This window comes from Mus caroli, unplaced genomic scaffold (genome assembly GCF_978045245.1).
Source record: "Mus caroli unplaced genomic scaffold, Mus_caroli_1 scaffold_8, whole genome shotgun sequence".
Lineage (NCBI taxonomy): Eukaryota > Metazoa > Chordata > Mammalia > Rodentia > Muridae > Mus > Mus caroli.
The window spans coordinates 8355001-8375000 of NW_028227263.1; the positions used below are offsets into that span (position 1 = coordinate 8355001).

The 20000-nt window shown below is 47.6% G+C and overlaps 1 protein-coding gene across 7 annotated transcripts in view; it reads left to right on the forward strand.

The window, feature by feature from the left end:
- Positions 1-20000, forward strand: part of Ebf3 (EBF transcription factor 3) — a 119106-nt gene that overhangs the window by 87126 nt on the left and 11980 nt on the right. For all 7 annotated transcript variants that reach the window (XM_085841208.1, XM_021166694.2, XM_085841209.1 and 4 more), the window contains exons 9-11: positions 1-17; positions 506-632; positions 19348-19436. The exon at positions 1-17 is cut by the window's left edge and continues 114 nt beyond it. In XM_085841208.1, coding sequence (XP_085697334.1) covers positions 1-17; positions 506-632; positions 19348-19436 — 233 coding nt within the window. The remainder of the gene's footprint in view (positions 18-505; positions 633-19347; positions 19437-20000) is intronic.

The window sequence follows — 20000 nt, forward strand, 5'->3', positions numbered from 1 at the left end:
TGTTGGTGTGGAGTGAGGTAAGCCTGCGACATGGGCCTGCCTTGAGCAGTCGCCTCCTCTGTGAATGGTTTTGACAAGCTGTTTCTGGTGTAGGGATATGACACCTATTGCAAAGTTCCCTTTTACTGTTTGCCTGTGGTAGGCTGTCCTGTGGGTGGGTCTGCCCCTCCTCCCACAACTTTTGGGTTTTAAACATGCCATAGGAGGTCCTCCAGTACCCTGGAACAATTAGTTCTAGAATTACTAGACACAGGTTTAAGGAGACATATGGTGGTGATTTTCATATGAATGATGCCCTGTGGCCTTTCCTGCAAACTAAAACCCTGGAACATTTGCTGAGCTTTCCCTTAAAGAACCATAGGCCCAGAGTCTCTGGGTGACAGGAGGGAACATTCCGAGACGATGGTCCAATTTATGCTCATTTTGTAATTATATCCAACTGGCAAGTGTCCGCCTCTCAGGGCCTGCACCACTGAGCGCTTGTTCATGTGTGTGGTTTCTGTAGCTGATAACCCCCCACGCCATCCGAGTGCAGACGCCGCCTCGACACATCCCTGGAGTTGTTGAAGTGACCCTCTCCTACAAGTCTAAGCAGTTCTGCAAAGGCGCTCCTGGACGCTTTGTCTACACTGGTGAGTTGGCAGCTCCAGCCTCTGTGGGGCAGTGGTGGGTGCTCCGTCTCAGTGGGAGCCTCCTTGGGTGGGTGTCCGGTGGTACTGTGGGGGAGGTACAATAGAGGAGTGAGGACCGTTGGCATGCTGTTGAGTTTTATCAGGTGCACACTTCCATCTGCATCTTAGACAGCTCATGATGACTGGACAGACATGGCAGTGTGACCTTGGCGTTTCCCCCCATCTGCAGGCCTCTGCCTCTCACCAGTAAAGCAAAGTGGCAGGGAGAGTTGTTGGTAACTGCAGCCGCTTCTAGCTCCCCTGAGAGTGGCTGCCTCATGCCTGGCTGCATGCAAGGCCTTGTGCCCACCCACTTGTCAGTCTGGCTCATCACTGCTTTTCAGTTGGCTTGAGCTGTGACCAGAAAGGAGAGGTCACAGCCTGTCATCTACCTAGGCTTCCAGTGGAAGCTAGGTCTCTTAAGTGGAGCCTGGGATCTTAGACTCTGCAGGGGGTTGTTGCTTATGGGGAGGTGTGTCAATGTTCCAGAGGATACAAGTAGCCTGAGCCCAGATGGATAGAATGGGTAGTCTTTGTGGCCCCTGTGGGTGGGACATCAGAGGTGCTTCTATCCTGCTTTGCTCACACAAGTGCTTAATTGATTTGTTTGAGGATGCCATAGATGCCACAGAGAAACTTCAACTGAAGTTGACTTCACTCATCTGCATTTTGACTTGTGATCTCAGTCTGTTCCACATGCCGTTAGGCACCAGGGATGGTTTTGATGCAGAACAACTCCTGCTGAAGCCCAGGGATGGTGGAAGGGATGGGTGCTTGTTGATTATTTGTGGCTATGCAGGGGCTTGGTGACATTCATACTGGAGGGTTTGGAGCCCTAGCATTGACCACTCTCTTACCACCTGAAGGGGCCCTGGGCCTGGGCCTGGGCCTGGGCTGGTATCCCACTGGGTGCCATCCTCTGCTCTATCCAGCAGACAGGAGGTTTCTGAGGCCCCTTCCTGCCACATTAAGGTTCATGAAATCACAGATGCGAAAGTTCTTTCCTTTTACAGGAAGTACTAAAGGAGCAGACTGGCCCCATATAGACTCCCTGCTCCTCCGTAGGCCTACTGCCACCCAAGGTGGGGCTCAGCCTTATCTTAGGGTAGCAGCTCTCAGTCTATGGGTTGTGATCCCTTTGGCAAACCTTATCTCCAAAAATATTTACAATTCACAACAGCAGCAAAGTTACAGTTATAAAGTAGCAATGAAAATAATTGTTATGGTTGGGGATCACCATGACATAAGGAAGGTTGGGAACCACTGTTCTTGGGCATCTAGCTCTTGATAACCCAGCACCCTACCTGGTCAATGTGGGGCACCAGGATCGCAGAACTGAAAGGATCCAGGGCTGTGGGCATAGCAGAAGGTTGATGTGCCTAGTGGCTTTGGGGGAATCGGGATAGTCTTGGCCTCTGGGAAAGTCTAAAGGTTGAAGGAAAAGTTCCTCTAGATTTTGAGAATATGTTAAAACAAAAAGAGAGAAATGGGACATCTTTTAAAAGCTGTGTGCAGGTGGCTCCCCCAAACCATAATACCTCTCCTTATTTCTGATCTCCTCTGGGGAGATGGTCTTCCACCATCCCCACCAGTGTTTCCTTACCTTCCGCGCATTGTTCACTGAGCATGTGCAGTTCCTCGCTGTATTACTGAATGGGCTTCACACTGCATAGTCTTTGTAAGTGCTCTGAACTTAGTTATGGTAGGCTGTGCTCAGCAATGATGTTCAGTGCGTTAGACGTCTTGAATTCACGTTCAACTTGAGCGATTACTATTAAATATTAACCCATAGTTCAATTCAGGAACATCTGCAGATTCCTTCAACTAAGTGTCTTTGCTGTTCAGTGGAGGGTACTCATATTGGATGTCCAGTTCGTGGGGAGATAAGAAGTTAGACTCCTACCTTGGGCCTGGTTGGGCATCCCCAGCCCAAGGGGATGAGGTCATGTGCATGAATGAGCTAATCACCCGCCCCATACATACAGTCAACATAACTCCTCAAGGTAGCTGGTGGTATGGGTACCACATATGGCTGAGTCTCTGGCCAGAAACTTCAGGCTATTGAGGCAACAGGCCCTATGCAAAAACTTAGACTATTTAACTAGATGACCCAATGCCTCAGGGTACTGGCTGTTGGCCCATGTTGATTTGAACTCCTCTGAGTTCAGTTTTCTCTCCTCACTTTTTCATGGGGTTTTGGCAAGGATCAAGGGCAACTCAAAGTGTCTGCCATACAGAGGGCACTTGGTAAATAGTATCAGCGGTGGAAAGTTAGCGACAGCTTGGACTTCCGCTGAGGTCGGTGGGGCCTGTTCACGGTTTGAGCTCCTTGAATGTGGAGATCTTGTGCACTTGTTCTTGTCCTGACAACGAGCTGAGGGACACATGGCAGGGTTGGGTGTGGAGTGAGTCCCTATGCTGCTCATGTGGCCTGGCTTGGCTGGTGGCACCCAAGTGAGCCTGTGTCCACAGTTGGCAAGCCTGGCCTGCTTTTCACCAGCCTGTCCTCCTTGTTCTCTAGTGGGAGTGTTAGGAGGGTCTGCTGGTTCCCTTCGGGGCTGCTCTAGGCAAGTTCTTCCCTGAGTGTTTGTATTCTTGGGGTTTTGGTTTGAATGTTGAAGATGACTGATTTTTAGAAGTGCCCCCTTATGCCCCGCCCCTTTAAACAAAAACCTTTTACGAGCAGTTTTAAGGCACAGAGATTCGGGTCCTGATTTTCCTCCTTGGCCCGTGTCTGTCCCCAGTGCTACAGATAGGTCCTGGTTTGAACACTTGTGAACAGATGCAGGTGTGGAGGGTAGGAGGAGTTGCTTGTCATTGGCTGGCAGGTCCCATAGGGCCCATGTGGTAGCTGTCCCTGTTATCAGCTCTCCTGGACAGGTGGGTAGGGAAGGAAGGACACTCTCTGAAGCCCCTTGCGCTCTGGCTCGGTGGAATGCCCTCCTTGACCAGAATGTCCATTGCCTCCTAAAGGACAGCAGTGTCTCCTGAGCTTGTTATAACCTCACAACGAGCCTTTCTGGAGACTTAGTGTCCATCCTGCGTGGTTGCATCTACTTTCAAACTGAGTAGACTTGTTAGGTCCAAGACTCAGATCCTCCTGCCCTGGGATTGGAGATTTCCTGTTTCCTCATGTGTGAGCATTTGCTTCAAGGCTGTGCAAGCTCAGCCCTTCCAAGCTAACTAGCTAGCTAGCTAGCGTGTGTGTGTGTGTGTGTGTGTGTGTGTGTGTGTGAGTGTGTGTGTGTGTGTGTGTGTGTATGTGTGTATGTGCATGTGTGTGTGTGATCATTACCAGGAATATACATTTCACATGTGTGTAAGGGATACAGGACTTTATACTCTCAGGGAGCAGAGGAAAGGTGGGGTCATAACCTGTCTGGCCTGGAAGCTTCTGTCTGATTTGCATTGCCCTGAAATTGATGGGGACAATGAGGTAATCACAGGGACTCCCTCTCCCCAATGAAAACTGAGCCAGCCCCTCTGGATGTCACAACATGGGCGCCATCCCCTGGGCGTCTGTTTCCCATCAGTGTGCCCAGGCCCCGGAGGCTGCTGGGACACCTTCACATTTAACCTTCCCGGCATGAAGCCAGCTGTGGGGCTGCAGGGCCACTGGATAATGAACCTGGGCTTGGAGGAGGGGCTGCCACTAGCCTGCCAAAGGCTGGGAGGGACTTGGCAGAGGTCTAAATGAGCTGTTTACAGTGACCTGAGAAACACCAGATTTTTCAAAACCAGACCCTATTAGTCAACCCAGAGTGGTCGTGCTCAGCCTCTGCCCCTGGAAGGGGAAGGCTGGCCAGGCCCCATCCATCTAGCCCCTTGGCTGTCGTTCATAGTCCCTCTCAAGTCACAATTACCTTGGGAGACTGTGGCGGTTCAGTTGATTAGCACGGTGAATTAAAAGAATGAGCCACAAATGACATGTCCAGCTCTTCCATAGGAGTTCTCTGTATTCCCAGCGAGCCTCACCTCTGCTGTAAGAAGGTCAGAAATTAGAGAGAGAGAACAATTTTCAAGCGGCTAGCACTTAGAAGCAGAATTAACAATCACTGTGTATGTAATTGCCAGTTAATAGTAAATTGCCTTTAGACTGTAAAATGCAATATAAACTGGTGGGCACCTAAAATTAAATTAATGAGATATTTGCTGCATTTAAAAGTGAATAGTTCAAATTAATAACCAAGTGCAATGCTTGTTTTAATATTTGTCTAATAGCATACCATTGACTTGTTTAATAATAATTAAACAGTCCCGGAGTTGCCTACCTGAGGAACTTACCATATAGGCGAAATCAAGCAGCTTTTGCTCTCATATTTTTACTGCTACAAACACATCGCATTGTTAAGAGTAATAAAAGAAATTATTTTTTAATTAGAATAGAAACATTATGGCATTACCTGATTAAGTTGGTTTAGAATTTGTACGCTTCTAATTGAGATTATGTTCTCATGAAAACGCTTTTTGCAGGCCTGTTCTCAAGTATGAAGTGTATGGTGGGGAGGGAGAGGAAATGAAGGAGGGAGGGAGGGAGGGAGGGGGAGAGAGAGGGGGGGAGGGGGAGGGGGAGGGAGAGGGAGAGGGACAGGGAGAAGGAAGAGGGGGAGGGAGAGGGAGAGGGAGAGGGAGAGGGAGAAGGAAGAGAGAGGGGGAGAGGGAGAGGGAGAGGGAGAGAAGGGGGGGGCTCACAATGGACATTTGGCAAAATGTTTCCTGATTAGCAAAGGAGCAGAGGCTGCTGCTGTGGCCTGGGTTTAAGCCTAGTTCACGAGACACCAGGAATGGCATTTGGGGGCTTTTTTGGCTGACCTCCTGCCCTGAAGTTTGATTGACCCACCCTCATTTTAGAGAATTCTTTTTTTGCTCAATTAAAGAAATTATCACAAATTACCGGGAGTCAACATGTCGCCAGTAACAGACTGAGCCCAGTCACTCAACAAGATGCTGGCAGGCAGCATAGACCCGTCTAAAGTGGACACACGGTGGATATCTGGAAGGGCCCCAGGTCTGTGATGCTTTCATTGGATGGGAATCTTTTCATACAGACATGTGTGCATTTGATGTCAGGCTTGGGAGACCATCCCTCAGTCAGTAATTGCAAGCAGTTTCTGTTCTCTCTGATAGTGTTTAGGTTTGTCTTTTTAGAAAGAGGTTGCACTGTGTTTTAAAACTGGCTCCATTTTGAGGGGTGCCAGCTCCACCCTGGCTTCACGTTGAGGGGTGCCAGCTCCATCCTGTACCTGTCAGGAGACGGTTTCACTCTTATTGAGTCTCCTGGCTGGCTTCCACCTTCCATGTCATTTCTCCTTACCTGGGGAAACCCTTGTGTTTCTGGCACGTGGAAAGGTTGTTTGTGAATATTTAGACATGGTTCTGTCCACGCTATGGATTTCAAACACCCTTCACCACAGCCGGACAGCTCCAGTTTCCTCTCTCCCTGGCCTGTGGTTCTCCCAACAAATCATTTGTATCTGCAGAACAAATGATTCTAAATTGCCGCCCACGATCCATGCCGTTTGCATTCTGCTAAACCGAATGTTAAACACAAACCACCCAATTATTTCAGTCCTACACTCCAAGCCACTGCTGTGTACAATCCAGGAACACATCCTATCCTACTGGCTGCGAGAATGTGGGGCTTTTGACCCAGAGTCATGAGAGATTCCACCTCCCCTGCCAAAGTCAGCCAGACACCCTACTTCCCTTTCCTGTGTCCAGTGGGTATGCCCGTGGCCATACCTGTCACCCATGATGGTGGTCCCTGTTGGGTGTTTCAGAATGTCTGTATCCTCATCACACCCAGCCACCTCCTGGTAGTGGATGCCCCTGAATACATTGACCCTTATGTCAAATTACTGGTCTTGAAGGTTAGCATGAGGCTGCACTGTCAGCTCAGGCCATCTTTAGGCTCCCAAAATTGAAACTTTATTCCATGACTCAAATAGCACCACCTTCCTCCCAGCCTCACCCCACTCTTGCTTTTTGCCACATGTCTAAGCATGGATAGCTTAGGGTGGTAATTTTGTGTTGTTTTTCACAAGGACTAGGTGGTAAGCTTCCAGGCCTCAGCCCCTTCCCCTGGGAGTGGGGACTGAAGGCTGTGGGTGGGTCCCTATGAGCCTCAGGCAAGGAGGTAGCATTCACCTGGTGTCCTCCCTTGGGTGGCACCTGGCTCTCCCTGAGCCACAATCAGCGAAGTTGCTGTGTGCCAAGAGGGTGCTGGGGGTATGGCTGGAGAACATACCCCTTTAAAGAGGGCTGTGTGAAGGCTCCCTATCCCTGCGGTCTCCTCTTTCCTGTCTCAAAGGAGGGCGGGAGAATGAGGCACAGCACAAGTAGACAATTTGTCCTAATCAGTGACACCCATTTACCAGAATTGCTTAAAATGAACTATACCTCATACAGAAATCGCACATTTAGAGAGTTCCATTCATCATGTGAAAATTGAGGGCCAGTAAACTTTTCTGCCCCTCCAGTGGGATCATAGGCATGCATCAAAATGTTAAAAATGATTGGTGAGACGGGGCTGTCACCCATTTATCAAGGAAAAGAACATTATTTGCTAATTTCCCAACCAGGCTGGTGACAGGGTGCTTCGTCTTTAGACCCACGGTGACCAGCGTGGCCTTTTTGTTATTAGTACAAGTCAAGTGCTTTTGGGCTGTTGCTAAGAAGACACATTTGTCTGTCATCACAGAGGCTTTGGTTGCTTTCCAGCTGGCTGTGACCAGTCTGCTCCATGTGCCCGATTGGCTGTGTATGTTGGGACTGCGTGAACCCAAGAGGGGAGACGGACTGATAAATCACAAAGTTTCCATACCAAGGTGAAGGTATTGACTTCGCAGCCCACCTGACAAGACATGGCTTCAAGGAGACGGCCATTTGTCTTACCCAAAGGACAAAAGGGTCGTTGGCTTCACTTAGGGTAGGCAGGTTGTGGATGGGAGAGACAGGCCTGACCCTCTTTCTTTGACATAGGCAGTGTCCCTGCTTCTTATCCCCCCTTCCGGCAGCACTATCTAGGGGAGTTTTATTTCCATTTCTGGCTGGGAAAGACACTGAGGGTTAGTGGGGGAGTGGACGACCGACATGAACTAATGGCCATTTAAAAAGCACAGCACAATGAAGGTGAGCAAGGAAAGAATAAGCAGGACAAAAGAATAAGGTTTAAGGTACCAGGTCGTTCCAGGGAACCCTCCAGCGGTTGATCATGAGAACCAATGCAGCTGTGGAGCCAACATCTTGATGGAGAACTTTAAAAGGAAGTAGCGATTCTGACCCTGAGGAGGAGGGGAGATAAACTGCCCATTGGTCCTATCATGGTGACAAGGGGCATAGCTACTCCTTGGTTCTTGGACTCATAGCATGGAGCTTGAGCTTCCTCCCACAAAGTCCACCCCCACATGTGTGGTGGACATAAGGAGATGGTGGACATGAGGGTATGGTGGACATGAGGAGATGGTGGGAGAGTGTTTTACTCTGGAATGTTCTGTGAAGGCTGGCTCCTTGGAGAACTGGAGTGAGGTCCCTGTGTGTCTCCATTAGAAAGCTTGTATTTCTAGACGGTCTTAGGTCTTGTCCATGTCTAGTGGAGTAGAACAAGACTTGGGATATGCAGAAACATCTGAGAAAAAGATACGTTCAAAGAACTGTTGCTTGACTTCTGGGCCTTTTAAATTTGTTGTAGAAAATTATCAGGATCCAACTTTCTTCCCTTTGGGTGATTTTTAATTCAACAACAAAATGGAAATCTGAGATGCAGATTGTTGACCCTGGATAACTACAAAGGTTCCTGTGGCCCTGAAGAGGAGATGGGATTCCCCCATTTGGGTTTTGCAGGCATGGGCTGATGGAGTGGTGCATATCTGTTGAAGGTGCAGAAGGGATCATGTGACAATTTAAAACACAAACTCTATGGGGACCAGGAGCCATTGCAGCAGATCTTGGTATACTCTTCTCCCACCAGAGGAGTTTTTATTTGTCTTGAAGACATAGCATTATCATGAGTCCTTTTTTTTTCTTTGACTCTAGTTAACTAAATTCTCTCCTCAAGCTCAACATTCCATATGTGGAAACCCGACTGCTAGGTTATGGGGCCCTGAGATCTCTGAGCCTTTGTAGGCCCAGATCTGTCCCTCTAGGCATCCTGTGGCCACAGAGAAGTTGGTTGTCTGGAAAGCTATGAGGTTGGGTTTGGGGTTAGGCCTCCTCCCCTTTATCTCTGACTGACATATCTCCTTTGGTCTCTATGGGGATAGGGAAGTACTATTGGCCTGTGCTCCTTGGTCCTAGCCAAGATCTTGGCTCCATGTCAGTGTAGCTGCCCTGATGTGTACATGAGAGCCCTTCATCGCCTATCCGACAGTGTATTGTCTTTGATGTCAGTACTCTCAACATGAAATCCCTCACGGAAGCTTGGGTCTGTTAGCACTTAGGGCACACACATCAAGGGTCCAGGCTCCTGTTGTGTGTTCATGGGTATGGCAGGTGGCTGCTGTGTATGTCCTTGCCATCCAGTTGGGGTATATCCTAAGCCAAAGACTTTAGAATTCCCTTAAGCGCTTCCTGTGGGTAGAAACAGCAGTTATTCCCCAAGTGAAGTTAGCTTGCTATTTGTTAGTGAGACAGCCTATAGCTGCCAGAGGCCACAGGCTCACAGGCCTCCCTGCCTTCAGGGGACCCTGTACCCATAGTACTGCCTTGAACAGAGCCCCAGGTAGGTTCTATTTGGTCTTTGTCATGGCATCATTAGAGAAACTGGTCCCTGTATCCACCCATGGATGTTGCACCTTCTCATTCACTGCTCCTCAGCCAGGAGCTTGGGAAAGCCAGGTGACTGGATGGTCACCAAGGGGAACGGGGTGTTTCAGTTTTAGACATGATGTGGTGGTGCAACACAGATCACTGTGGTTTGGGGTCTGCCTTCTGGGGGTCAGTGTTTATCTCGTGCATATCTGGGCTGAGTCCTCAGTAGGGTATTGTGGGTGACTCTTGGGAAGGAAAATCAGCAACTCTTTAGGTGCTCAGGGATGGGGGTACCTGGGCAAGGGGGAAACACACCTTGCTTGGGCAGCAGTGGGTTCTTGGAAGCTCCCTGGGATTTCCATGGCCTGTGACACACATCCAGCATGAACATGGCCACAACTGCACTGACTCAGCCTTGTGGGAAAGAAACAGGGGTGGAGAGGAGTTCGGAAAAACAGCCTCCATACAAACAGTATTCTCACATCTTGGATTTGGGGGATAGCAATGGCTCCCTGAGAACTTGCAGGTGGCAGAGCTGTGGGCTTTTCTCTGGAAATGGCCCTGGAGGCTGCATCCTAGGTGCTCAGCAAGGGTGAGGAAGATTTCCATGAAGAATGTGACCTGCTCTTGGGTGTCCAGGGAGCAAGTGGATGTGTGTGTGTGTGTGGGGGGGGGATGGAGGGGCATAGAAGCTATAAAGGTCACAGGTGAGGACCAGTCGCCTCAGGTTCACAGACAACTTGTCATCTCCAACATGCATGAAAGCAGAGCTTGGCCCTTCCTCCCCATCCTTCTCCCCTTCCTAATTCTTTGACAGGTTCATCTTATATATGATATAATCTTATATGTGATATACTTTAGGTCATTCATTCCCTATTTTCTTTTCCCAGCCCCCTCCCACTGAAAGCAATTTTCTTCCCAGCTAGCCCCCCCCCTTTTAAATTCATCTGCCTATGAAGCTCAGGTTGGCTTTAAGTGCCTGATCCTCCTGCCTCTGCCTCCTGAGAGCCAGGGTCGCAGACACGCAGCAGCATATCTGGCCAGCAGGGCTGCTCTCCATGGCACATATAGAGTGCAGTGCCCTGTGCACAAGGCCTGAGCTTTGAGGATTCCAGCGCTTATGTTAATCCTGGCCATGTGTTTAAAGGCTTTGCCTCCAAATATTTCTTTCCTTCCGTATTCATCCTGAAAGACCTGGAATTAGATGCCAGTGGGAAGACAGAAGGGAAAAGTGTGCTGGGAAATCCTGCATGGGAGTCTCTCGGTGCACAGCTGCATGGGTCTCTGCTCTTGCTGGGAGCACCTGTGCTACCTGCCGAATAGATGTAAGCATGCAGAATAGCATTTCCCTGAGCACAGACACACCCAGATGAAAGCCTTCATTACCATTCCCCCACCTACAGTTAGCATGGGGTCTATTGTGACATTCCCACACATAACATGCAATGTTTTGTCTTTCTGTCTTCCTCACCACCTCCCGTTCCTCTTCCCTTTGAACCTGTTATGTTCCCTCTACTTAAAAAAAAAAATCTAAATTTTGCTTATGAGGAAAAACATTCGAAATTCATCTGGGTCTGGCTTACTTAACACAGTGATCTCCACTTCTACCCATCTTCCTGCAAATCTCTGATTTCTGTTTTGCTTTGTTTTTCATGGCTAAGACTCCATAGCGTGCATGTGCTTCTTCCTAACGTCTCCCGCTGATGGAACCCAGGCTGGCTCTATATCTTGGCTATTGTGAATAGTGCCACAGTCAACATGGGGGTGTAAATGCTAGGGACCTCACATCTGCTTTGAGTACAGCTGATGTACAAAGACGGTGAGGAGAAGCTGAGAAACAAAAGGTGGTTTTGTTTTTTGTTTTTTCAAGACAGGGTTTCTCTGTGTAGCCCTGGCTGTCCTGGAACTCACTCTATAGACCAGGCTGGCTTCGAACTCAGAAATCTGCCTGCCTCTGCCTCCCAAGTGCTGGGATTAAAGGCGTGTGCCATCACTGCCTGGCTCAAAAGCTTTTTATGTGCACATTGTTGTAAACCTACCGCAGTGTTTTTTTTCCCTGAACTGTGCTCCACATTCTCATCGTTCCCTTCCATCCCTGGCTTTGGCGGCTACTGGTCTAACTCTCCCACTCCTGTAGGAGCAGATCATACAATACACAGCCTTTGGGGCTGACTTCTTTCACACAGCATATGATGTTCTTGGGTTCCACTGTGGCATGTGTCCAGAGACATGTCTTTACACATCTTAGTAGTATTCCATTGAATGGATGTACCACATGGTTGCTTTTGTGTGTATAGACTGATGGACATAGAGATATTAGGGACAAATCCATGCAGATGTCAGACAAGCAGTATGCTCATGTTGTGCCTCGAAATTAGAGATGCTTGATAGAGATGCTTTGTCATGTAGGCCTGGTACCTTCCAGAAGCCTGACCGCTGTGCCTCAGTACCTTTAAGCACCAGCTACACGCACTGCTCTGAACGAGGCTGAAGTGGCCCTCCTTACACTTTCCAGGAAGTAGAGGTTTCCACAATGGGAGCAGGGACACTCAGCCCTCAAGAGGGACCTTTATCTTACTCCACAGCCAGGGTGTCTGCAGCCTGGGAGAGCTGGCTTCCAAGCTTGCTCTGCAACCGTACTCCGCACTGAGATCTTCTTCCTGCTGGTTTTAAGTGTGCACATCTACTGCTGTCTACAGAGTGTGCTTCTCTCTTGGCTTTTATGACCTCCTTCCACCTCCCATGAAATCTCCGAGAGGATGAGGACACAGGGAACTTGCTTTCCTGAAGCAGAGAGTGACATATGGAAGCTTATTGAGGGTGGCTTTACTCACTGCTGCCTCCCTTTGGAGCATACCTCTCTGCCTAGAGAGCTGGTTAAAATTGCAGCTTTGGGAATGGGGGGTGTCCCATCAGGGATTGGCAGACCTTAGTCTGGGGTGTGTCTGTGCTGGACCATCCTGAGATGGACAGGTGTGGTGTGCAGAGCGCAGGCTCCAGGGCCTGGTTTTCTTCAGCTATAGGGCTGGGCTTGGTTGGTGTAGTTCCCCCATGCCTATGCAAGCCACAATCCAATGCATTCTTTGAGGTATGTAAACAAAAGTGTTTGAATGCAGTCCAATAGTTGTCAGCAAGGGTATTATTTTGGTAACAAGGAAGATGGGCTGCCCCCTTTTCTGCATTTGGTGTCACATCACAATACTGCCATCCGCTGCCAGGCAGTGGTGAATGGAAGTGGGTCCCTGTGCAGTAGGCCCGGTTGGGCTGCCTCTATGAATACCAGAACAGAATTCCCCGAGTGTGCAGGGAGGCTCCAAATCCCAATTATAGAAGTCAACTGTGGTGCTCTTCTTATTCCAAGAAGACATGCTGATGGAATACGGTAAGTTCTGGAGGAACTGATGGGAAATTGAGACTGACCCCTAGGTGGGCCCGGCATTGGGAATGTGTCCCCCACAGTGGCCCAGAGCAGACACAAGACAAGTCCCAAGCAACTCACAGGAGACATCAAATTTGGAGTTGGCGTCTAGGTGCAGAAGGGTGACCTCTGTCTTCACTGTTTGTCCCTTAGCCAGGCCAAGCACCCCACTGAGCGATGTGGGGACCGTGTGGCCTTTGTGTTTCCCATGCACACCACAATGCTTAGCTCACCCTGCCGAGTTCTGTGATTGAAATTCATTGCCAAATTTATTGAGAAATTAATGAGAAAAGCTGCGAAGTATTGACTTTGAGAGGAAAACACAACTCATCTTGAATGAGGAGGAAAATGCAGCAATAATTTAGCCACTATTGATTTGGCCCTGTCCATGTATTGATCTTCATTTTACAATATTAATTTGCACCTGCAATCGGCTGCAAAGGGAACCGATTTCATTTTGTGGCTGCGTTAGTGTGCAAAGCATTAGGTGCTCCTAAGCAGGGAGATCCACACACTGGGTTGGGAAGGAGGATTTTTCACCCCCTGTTTCTGCTTGTTACTGGAATAGACTAAAAATTAAAAATTTTTGTCCAACAAAATATGAAAGCAAAAGCCCAGGTAAACCGTGGCACTCCTCCCCGCTGTCCGGCTGCTTCTCATCCACACTAAAAGCCGTCAGCTGCCTGCGACTCCAGCCACCCCTCATCATCATGCCTGGATCAGTTCAAAGTTCATGAAATTTCTATGAGCATTGATCTTGCCCCATTGATTTTTTTTTTGCAGCAGATCTTTGAAATTTTAATTTCCCGAGCATCTGAATTTCTTATAGATGAAATGCGCTTGCAGGAGACAGTTGATGATAAAGTGGAGAACTTAGCATCATTTTAAAGCCTAAAAAAGGGGGAGAGAAAACCCCAGACATTTGGGGACTTTGTGTAGTGTTCTGAGGTGGAATGCTGAAAGTGCTCTAGCTGGAGCAGGGGGGACGCGGGGTGTGGGGGCGGCTAAGCATCAATTTTGACTTCCGAAGCCACACATTTTTTAATGCAACTTTTTATACAGTCATTTTTGAAAGAAAAGCTATCTGGAGAAACAGCGGGGCAGAGAAGCATTCTTCACAAGCAATCGTTTGCTCTCAGCAGTCTTTATCACCTGGTCAAGCTCACCTAGTTACTTATCAGTGGGACATTTAATAACCTCAAGGTGATATAATTGCTATTGGCATTTTTCCCCCTTGGATTCGGCTGGTTAATGTGTAAACTACTTGTCAGCAAATAGCACTTTGTCACTAAAATCACCAACACCCTCTAGAGGAATGTCTTTGTATTGAGCAATTTAATTTTACTTTATTTAATTTTTACACATTACAACCTGTGTTCATTCAGGCACACTGACGGCTTGTAGTCTGTTGGGGCAGGGTCTGGGTAGCCCTGTTAGTAAAATATACTATATCTTATTTAACAAACCCATTGCCTTAATTGAAGCACGTTCTTGTCCCTCGGAAAAGGAACTACAGATGTTCTTGTTATGTAGTTATGTTGCTAATGTGAAAAACGGCCTCATTATGAGGATCTGTTTGTAGCAAGAAAATTACTGCATTATGACAAATGCATGATTGGGAAGTTACAGGAAGCCGATCATTATTGAAATGAAACTGGGGCTCACTTAATAGCTGCAGCCAGCAGCTGGAATGGAGCAAATGAATGTCTTCCTGTTGTTACTGTTGGAGTCAGGGTTTTTGGGCAGGAGACTCTGCTGCACTGCAACCTGCATGCTGGCTTGAGCTTCCAGGGTGGAAAGATGGTGCTAAAAGCAGCTGTTTCCTACCTAGGAGTCTCCCCGTCGTGTGTTTAATGTCACTGTTTTAAAGATACAACTGTGCTGGAAGAGCAATTACTCCAGCAGTCTTTAAAGGTGGCCCACTGCTCCCTGGCTGGCAGCCGGATCCGGGTCTCCCTGGAATGGAGGCAAGGTGTTCAGGAGGTTGTTGTCACAATTAAGCTTTGTCACTGCCGGCCCCTCCTTCATGCAATGGTCCTGTCCACTTCTACCACCAAGGAGTCCCCTGGACTGGAGTGTGTGAGTGTGGAGAGCTGTCCACAACAACATTTTTGGCTCTTGACAGCTGCCCTTGGGGAAATGTTTCACACCACTGGGATGCAGGCACAGCTGAGCCCTGAAAGCATAGTAGCTGCTTAGTAAATTTCTGGTGAATGGGTTGGCCTTTCAAAAATTCCTGGGGCTTAGTTTCCTTCCTAGGAGTTTTTTTCTCTGTAAGGAAGTATCCTATCCCTAAACATTGCTTTTTTGATCTGCAATGTCTTCTACATGTCATCTGTGGTCAGGAGCATGTCCCCTTATCACATAAGTGAATAGGGTTTACACACCAATGGATTAGCCATTGAAGTCTGGCGAAAGCCATTTACATTTTGGGATGTTGGAGAACAACACAGACCCCTGAGCAGGGCTGGCTGACAAAGACAGTTCAGCCTTCAAAATGTAAACTACAATGACTGATGTCACAAGAAAGAAAAACCCAGCACGGTTGCCCATTGGTATGTTTCTAATTGCAGCAGGCCAGTTGGAGCTACTCTGGCCCCAGCTGCAGCTCAAAGCCTGATGCCATTTTCGGCTGCCACATTAGCTCTGGCAATCCCAACTTGAACCGACATCACAGACCGTTAAAATTTTATCAATTGCGCTATGATTAATCCCCCAGTACATGGGCATGACTTAAATATTTAGAACGCTTCTTCTGTTATGACTTCAATGCATGTAAAGTAACGAGATTAACTCCAGTACACTTGAATATATTTAAATATGCGCCCTTCACAAGCTGCAGGCTATCCGGCGTGCGGAATCAAGTCTATGTGGCCATGTCAGGCTCTATTTGTAGGACCCACACTGGAGACTGGCCTGCATATGATAGCCGGATATCTGGCCTTTCACAGGCTGCCTGATTGCCTGCCTCATTTGGCATGGAATGTGATTCCCGGCCATTCTAGCTTCTGATTCATTCAGGTTTTATTGCTGTGTAATTTTCTTATTCTAAAATAAAAGCTCTCCAACAAAAATTACTATGCATTAGGCCACAGTAGCCTACTCAAATGGATATTAATACAGTTTATCTCCAAAAGGACGAATAATGTATTTGAAACAGATAAAAGGCCCTCCACTAAATGAGGAATGTTAATATCTTATGGCACAGTTAATAAAGAGATATTTCACAGGGGAGATTTGTTTTATGACTTTTGATACAACAGCCTTGTAATCTGACATATCTTAAACGATATAATTTCACACATACATTCATCTCCTACAGGCAGCAGGCCATCTTAGCGAAATTTGAATTCAGGACAAATAATGGGTGCTAATTACTTCCGGAGGGGGGGATTTATTAGAAAACCCACCCTCCCTTTCATGGATTGACGGAAATCCATGCAGAAAGGTGCTAGCTTACAGATACATTTTTGATAAACGTTATTGTTTTTTCCCCTTCAGCAGAAAATAACATTTGTTTTGTTGTGTTTAAGGCAGAGTTTAAATTAATTTAACCCAGTGACACATGTTCGGAGACTAAGCATGCTGCTAAATAATTCCTGGGAATAAATTGCTCGGGAACCAAAGGCATTAATTTATGGCTTTGCTGATGCTGACAGATGTGAGGGGCGGACCAACAAATATTAACATAAAACAAATTTGCTTTATTCTTCTTCATATTTCTTCTTCATCCCCGACTTGAGCTCACCCAGGGCTCCTTCTCTAATTATCCACGAGGTCAGTAAGCAAAATTGGGAAGAAGCTGGGAGATCAATACAAATTATCCCTGAGCAAACCAGTGCTGACAGTTTGAATTGCAGCATATGTTTACCCAAAATCAGGCAATTTATCTTAATATCAGCAAAGTAATGCAGTGCAGGTGAAAGGTCAGGCAATCTCTCCCCCTCATAATTACCCAGTTCTAAAACAGGAAAGTGGTATTGATTGGCCTGGCTCGGGGCTCTGTGACTGGACGTGCCAGTGCCTTGCCCTGGCTCGGCTGGGCTCTAGGCTGTAAACTCCACATGCTGAGGGGTTATTAGATGTGTGGGGAGATCCCGTGCTTTCTCCTCTAGTTGCAGAATTGGCCAGTGAGGATTGAGCCAGTCTTCACCAGCCCTGGGTAGGAATGGGCTCCTTGGGGGTCTGAGGGCTGCTGGCCTTCAACGGGACCAGACAATGCTCCAAGGGATCCAGAGGTACGTGGGGAGGAGGTCCACCTCGGAAGCAGGAACTCCCAGGACTGTAAAGGCCTGCTGATGCTCCTGCTACTAAAGAGGAGACAGGTTCCAACACTTTTGCTATATAAATACATTTGAGATTCTGGAGCCGGACCCCTGGGGGAAGGACATCTTCTGGCTGGAAGAGCAGCACTAAGTCCCTTGCTGTGTGGCTTATCCAGTCTGGTGGGGACTGGCCCTGGCATACTTTTGTACCCTGCCTGAACTTTCCTGATGTGCCTCACCTACTTACTTTGGTGGTATATTCATGCTGCTCATGCCTGTTGGTTCGAATCGAGAGATGAAAGGTGCCCTCATATTTATACTGTTTACGTGACACTGTGGGTCATAGAAGAGTACCATTTCAGCCAAGACACTGGAGAACGTCTCTGCTAGAGTGAGTGTATGCTTATCACAGTCATAAAGCTTCTAAGAGCTTGCATTAAAGCGCCTATCACCTGTCAGGGGCATTTGCATGAGATCAATAACGGCTGCCCATCTATCTTTTCTGATCACCTTTCATCAGGCCGATTCATTAAGTCAAACAGTCGTGGTGATTAGCTGGCAGAGAGGAGAAACATGACATGCTAGGAATGCACACTGGGCTACCTTCCCCCCTCACCACCCCGATCAAGAAACATAATACTCCATCTTACCCTTTTTGGACCAAGTCGTTTGCTGGGACTGGAGCCCATCCTCCCTGATGCCCACACTGCATTTTTGCCTGACACCCTTGCCTGTGCCGAGGCAGAGACATGACAAATTGTCCCCCCAGTCAATGCTGACAGCTTCTGATGATTAATGGGCTGATTATGAAGTGGTTTTACACATATAGAATTTACATCACAGAGAGTTAGAAATTTTGCCATGTCACATACACCAAGGCATTTTGAAGGGTTTTACTATTTGCAAAGAAAAAAGAGGGCAAAATCCCAGCAAAAGCCGTGTCATGTAAAATCAATACATCGGATCAATGCTTTATTAACAAGAAAATGTCTTACTTCACATTCCTGTGCGGACCTTTGTCTCCAGGATGTATGATGGAATGTCAAATCATATTGTGGTCCTCAACTTTCAGGCGCATTATTGAGTGTACGTGTAAGGCGTCCTGGGTTGCTTACAAGACACACCGACAGCCCAGCACTCGAGGATAATGGTGACCAATTATTGTGGAGAGCACTTTCCAAGGCAGCCCCAAGCTTCCTCTTAGGAAGCTATGGCCTTTTGTGTTCTCCCGCACTCCACAGACCTGGGTGGCGTTAATCATCAAATTACTAATGAGTGATGGCCCAAATTGCGGGCGGAGTAATGAATAGATGGCGGCAGGTCTTATTAGTCTCCGAAAACCTCCTGATTTATGTCTCGCCGTGCACCATGGAGTTACTCCACAGAAAACGATATCTACATCAAGAAATAATGTACTCTAATAAGTATTTTCATCTTAACTCGTGTCCCCGGGCCTCCGGGCTCAGTTTTTGTTGGAGTCAGGCAGAGCCGTAATAAAGCCCGATGGCTCCTTAGAAAGCTTGTTAAACACAGTGTGTGCAGTCGAATGGAGTCCCGGCTGTGATTCATGCACTGTACAGGGTGCATGTGCCTCTGATTTATGGCCACGCACAGTTCATAGTCAAAATTACAATTTGAGGGATAAAAAGATTAATTACTATTTGTGGCCGGCAATTTCGTGGGGCTGGTGGATTGCAGCTGTGGAATGATAGCGCTCTATATCAGTTTGTAGTCAGCCATTCACAGATTATTAAAGCTTTGCAAGAGTAAGTGTTCCTCCTGCCTGGTCTGTGCTCAGGCAATATGCTAGACAAAAAAGGACCACAGGGATAAATCTGAGGCTAGCAATAGCCGGACATATGTCATAATTGCCAGTTTCCCATAAATCCCTGGCTGGTGAGGAACGCACCGTGTGATGCAGGCGCCACATCATGGCTGTGGTGATGGCTATATATGGCCTCAAGACCTGTCACTGTGGGACTGCACCGCCATTTTTACAATATACGGAGCCACCCTTTGACTTTCTTCTAGTCTAATTATAGATTAGAAATAATCATTGCTTTTATGTACAGAAGAAGTGGGGGGGGGAGTCTGCTCCTTAAGGCAGGGCCAACATGCAGGGGTGCTTCTGTGGAGGCATAGTGGGGAAGAACTGCACATCTGTATGTAAGCATGCAGTAACTGCACAGTGGATGGTGGAATGGCAGTGACTGACTTACCCTGTGTTTGTGTGTCCCTGTTGCAGCCCTTAATGAGCCAACCATAGATTACGGCTTCCAGAGGTTGCAGAAAGTGATACCCAGACATCCAGGTGACCCCGAAAGGTTACCCAAGGTTAGTACAAGAGTGCATGATGCCCCACACAGGTTGGGGTCACTACCAGACTGCTTCTGGTTCGGGGGTGGTGGATACTCATTCTGGGAAGGAAAATGCCAGACAGCCCAAACCCTGTACCCATATCAAGGCCAACAGGTATGGGTAGCTTCGTAGCCCACAGTGGTACGCAGACTCTCGCTGTAGGTTGCTTCTTTGGAGGGCCATCTCTTTAAAGGGAGAGGAAAAAATAGCTTTTCTGATAACCAATATTTTGGATTCTGCAAGGGGGACATAAACTTCCGCGTAATGAAATAGTTCAATTAAACATTTTCCACTCCAGTAGCCCGCACTGATTCCCATCTAGGCAGCTCCAGTCTGATCTGTGATTACTTGACTCTTGTTTTCCTTTCATTTTCTAAAGCTCGATTCAGTTTAATCTTTTGTTTACAAAGCTTTTGTTATAAGTCCCTGACTTAGCGGGCTAACAAATGAAGTCCACACATTAATATCTAGGGGGCTTTTCATTTAAATCCAACAAAGACAGAAGCTGCCCCATTGTTTATGCACAACCCACATATCACA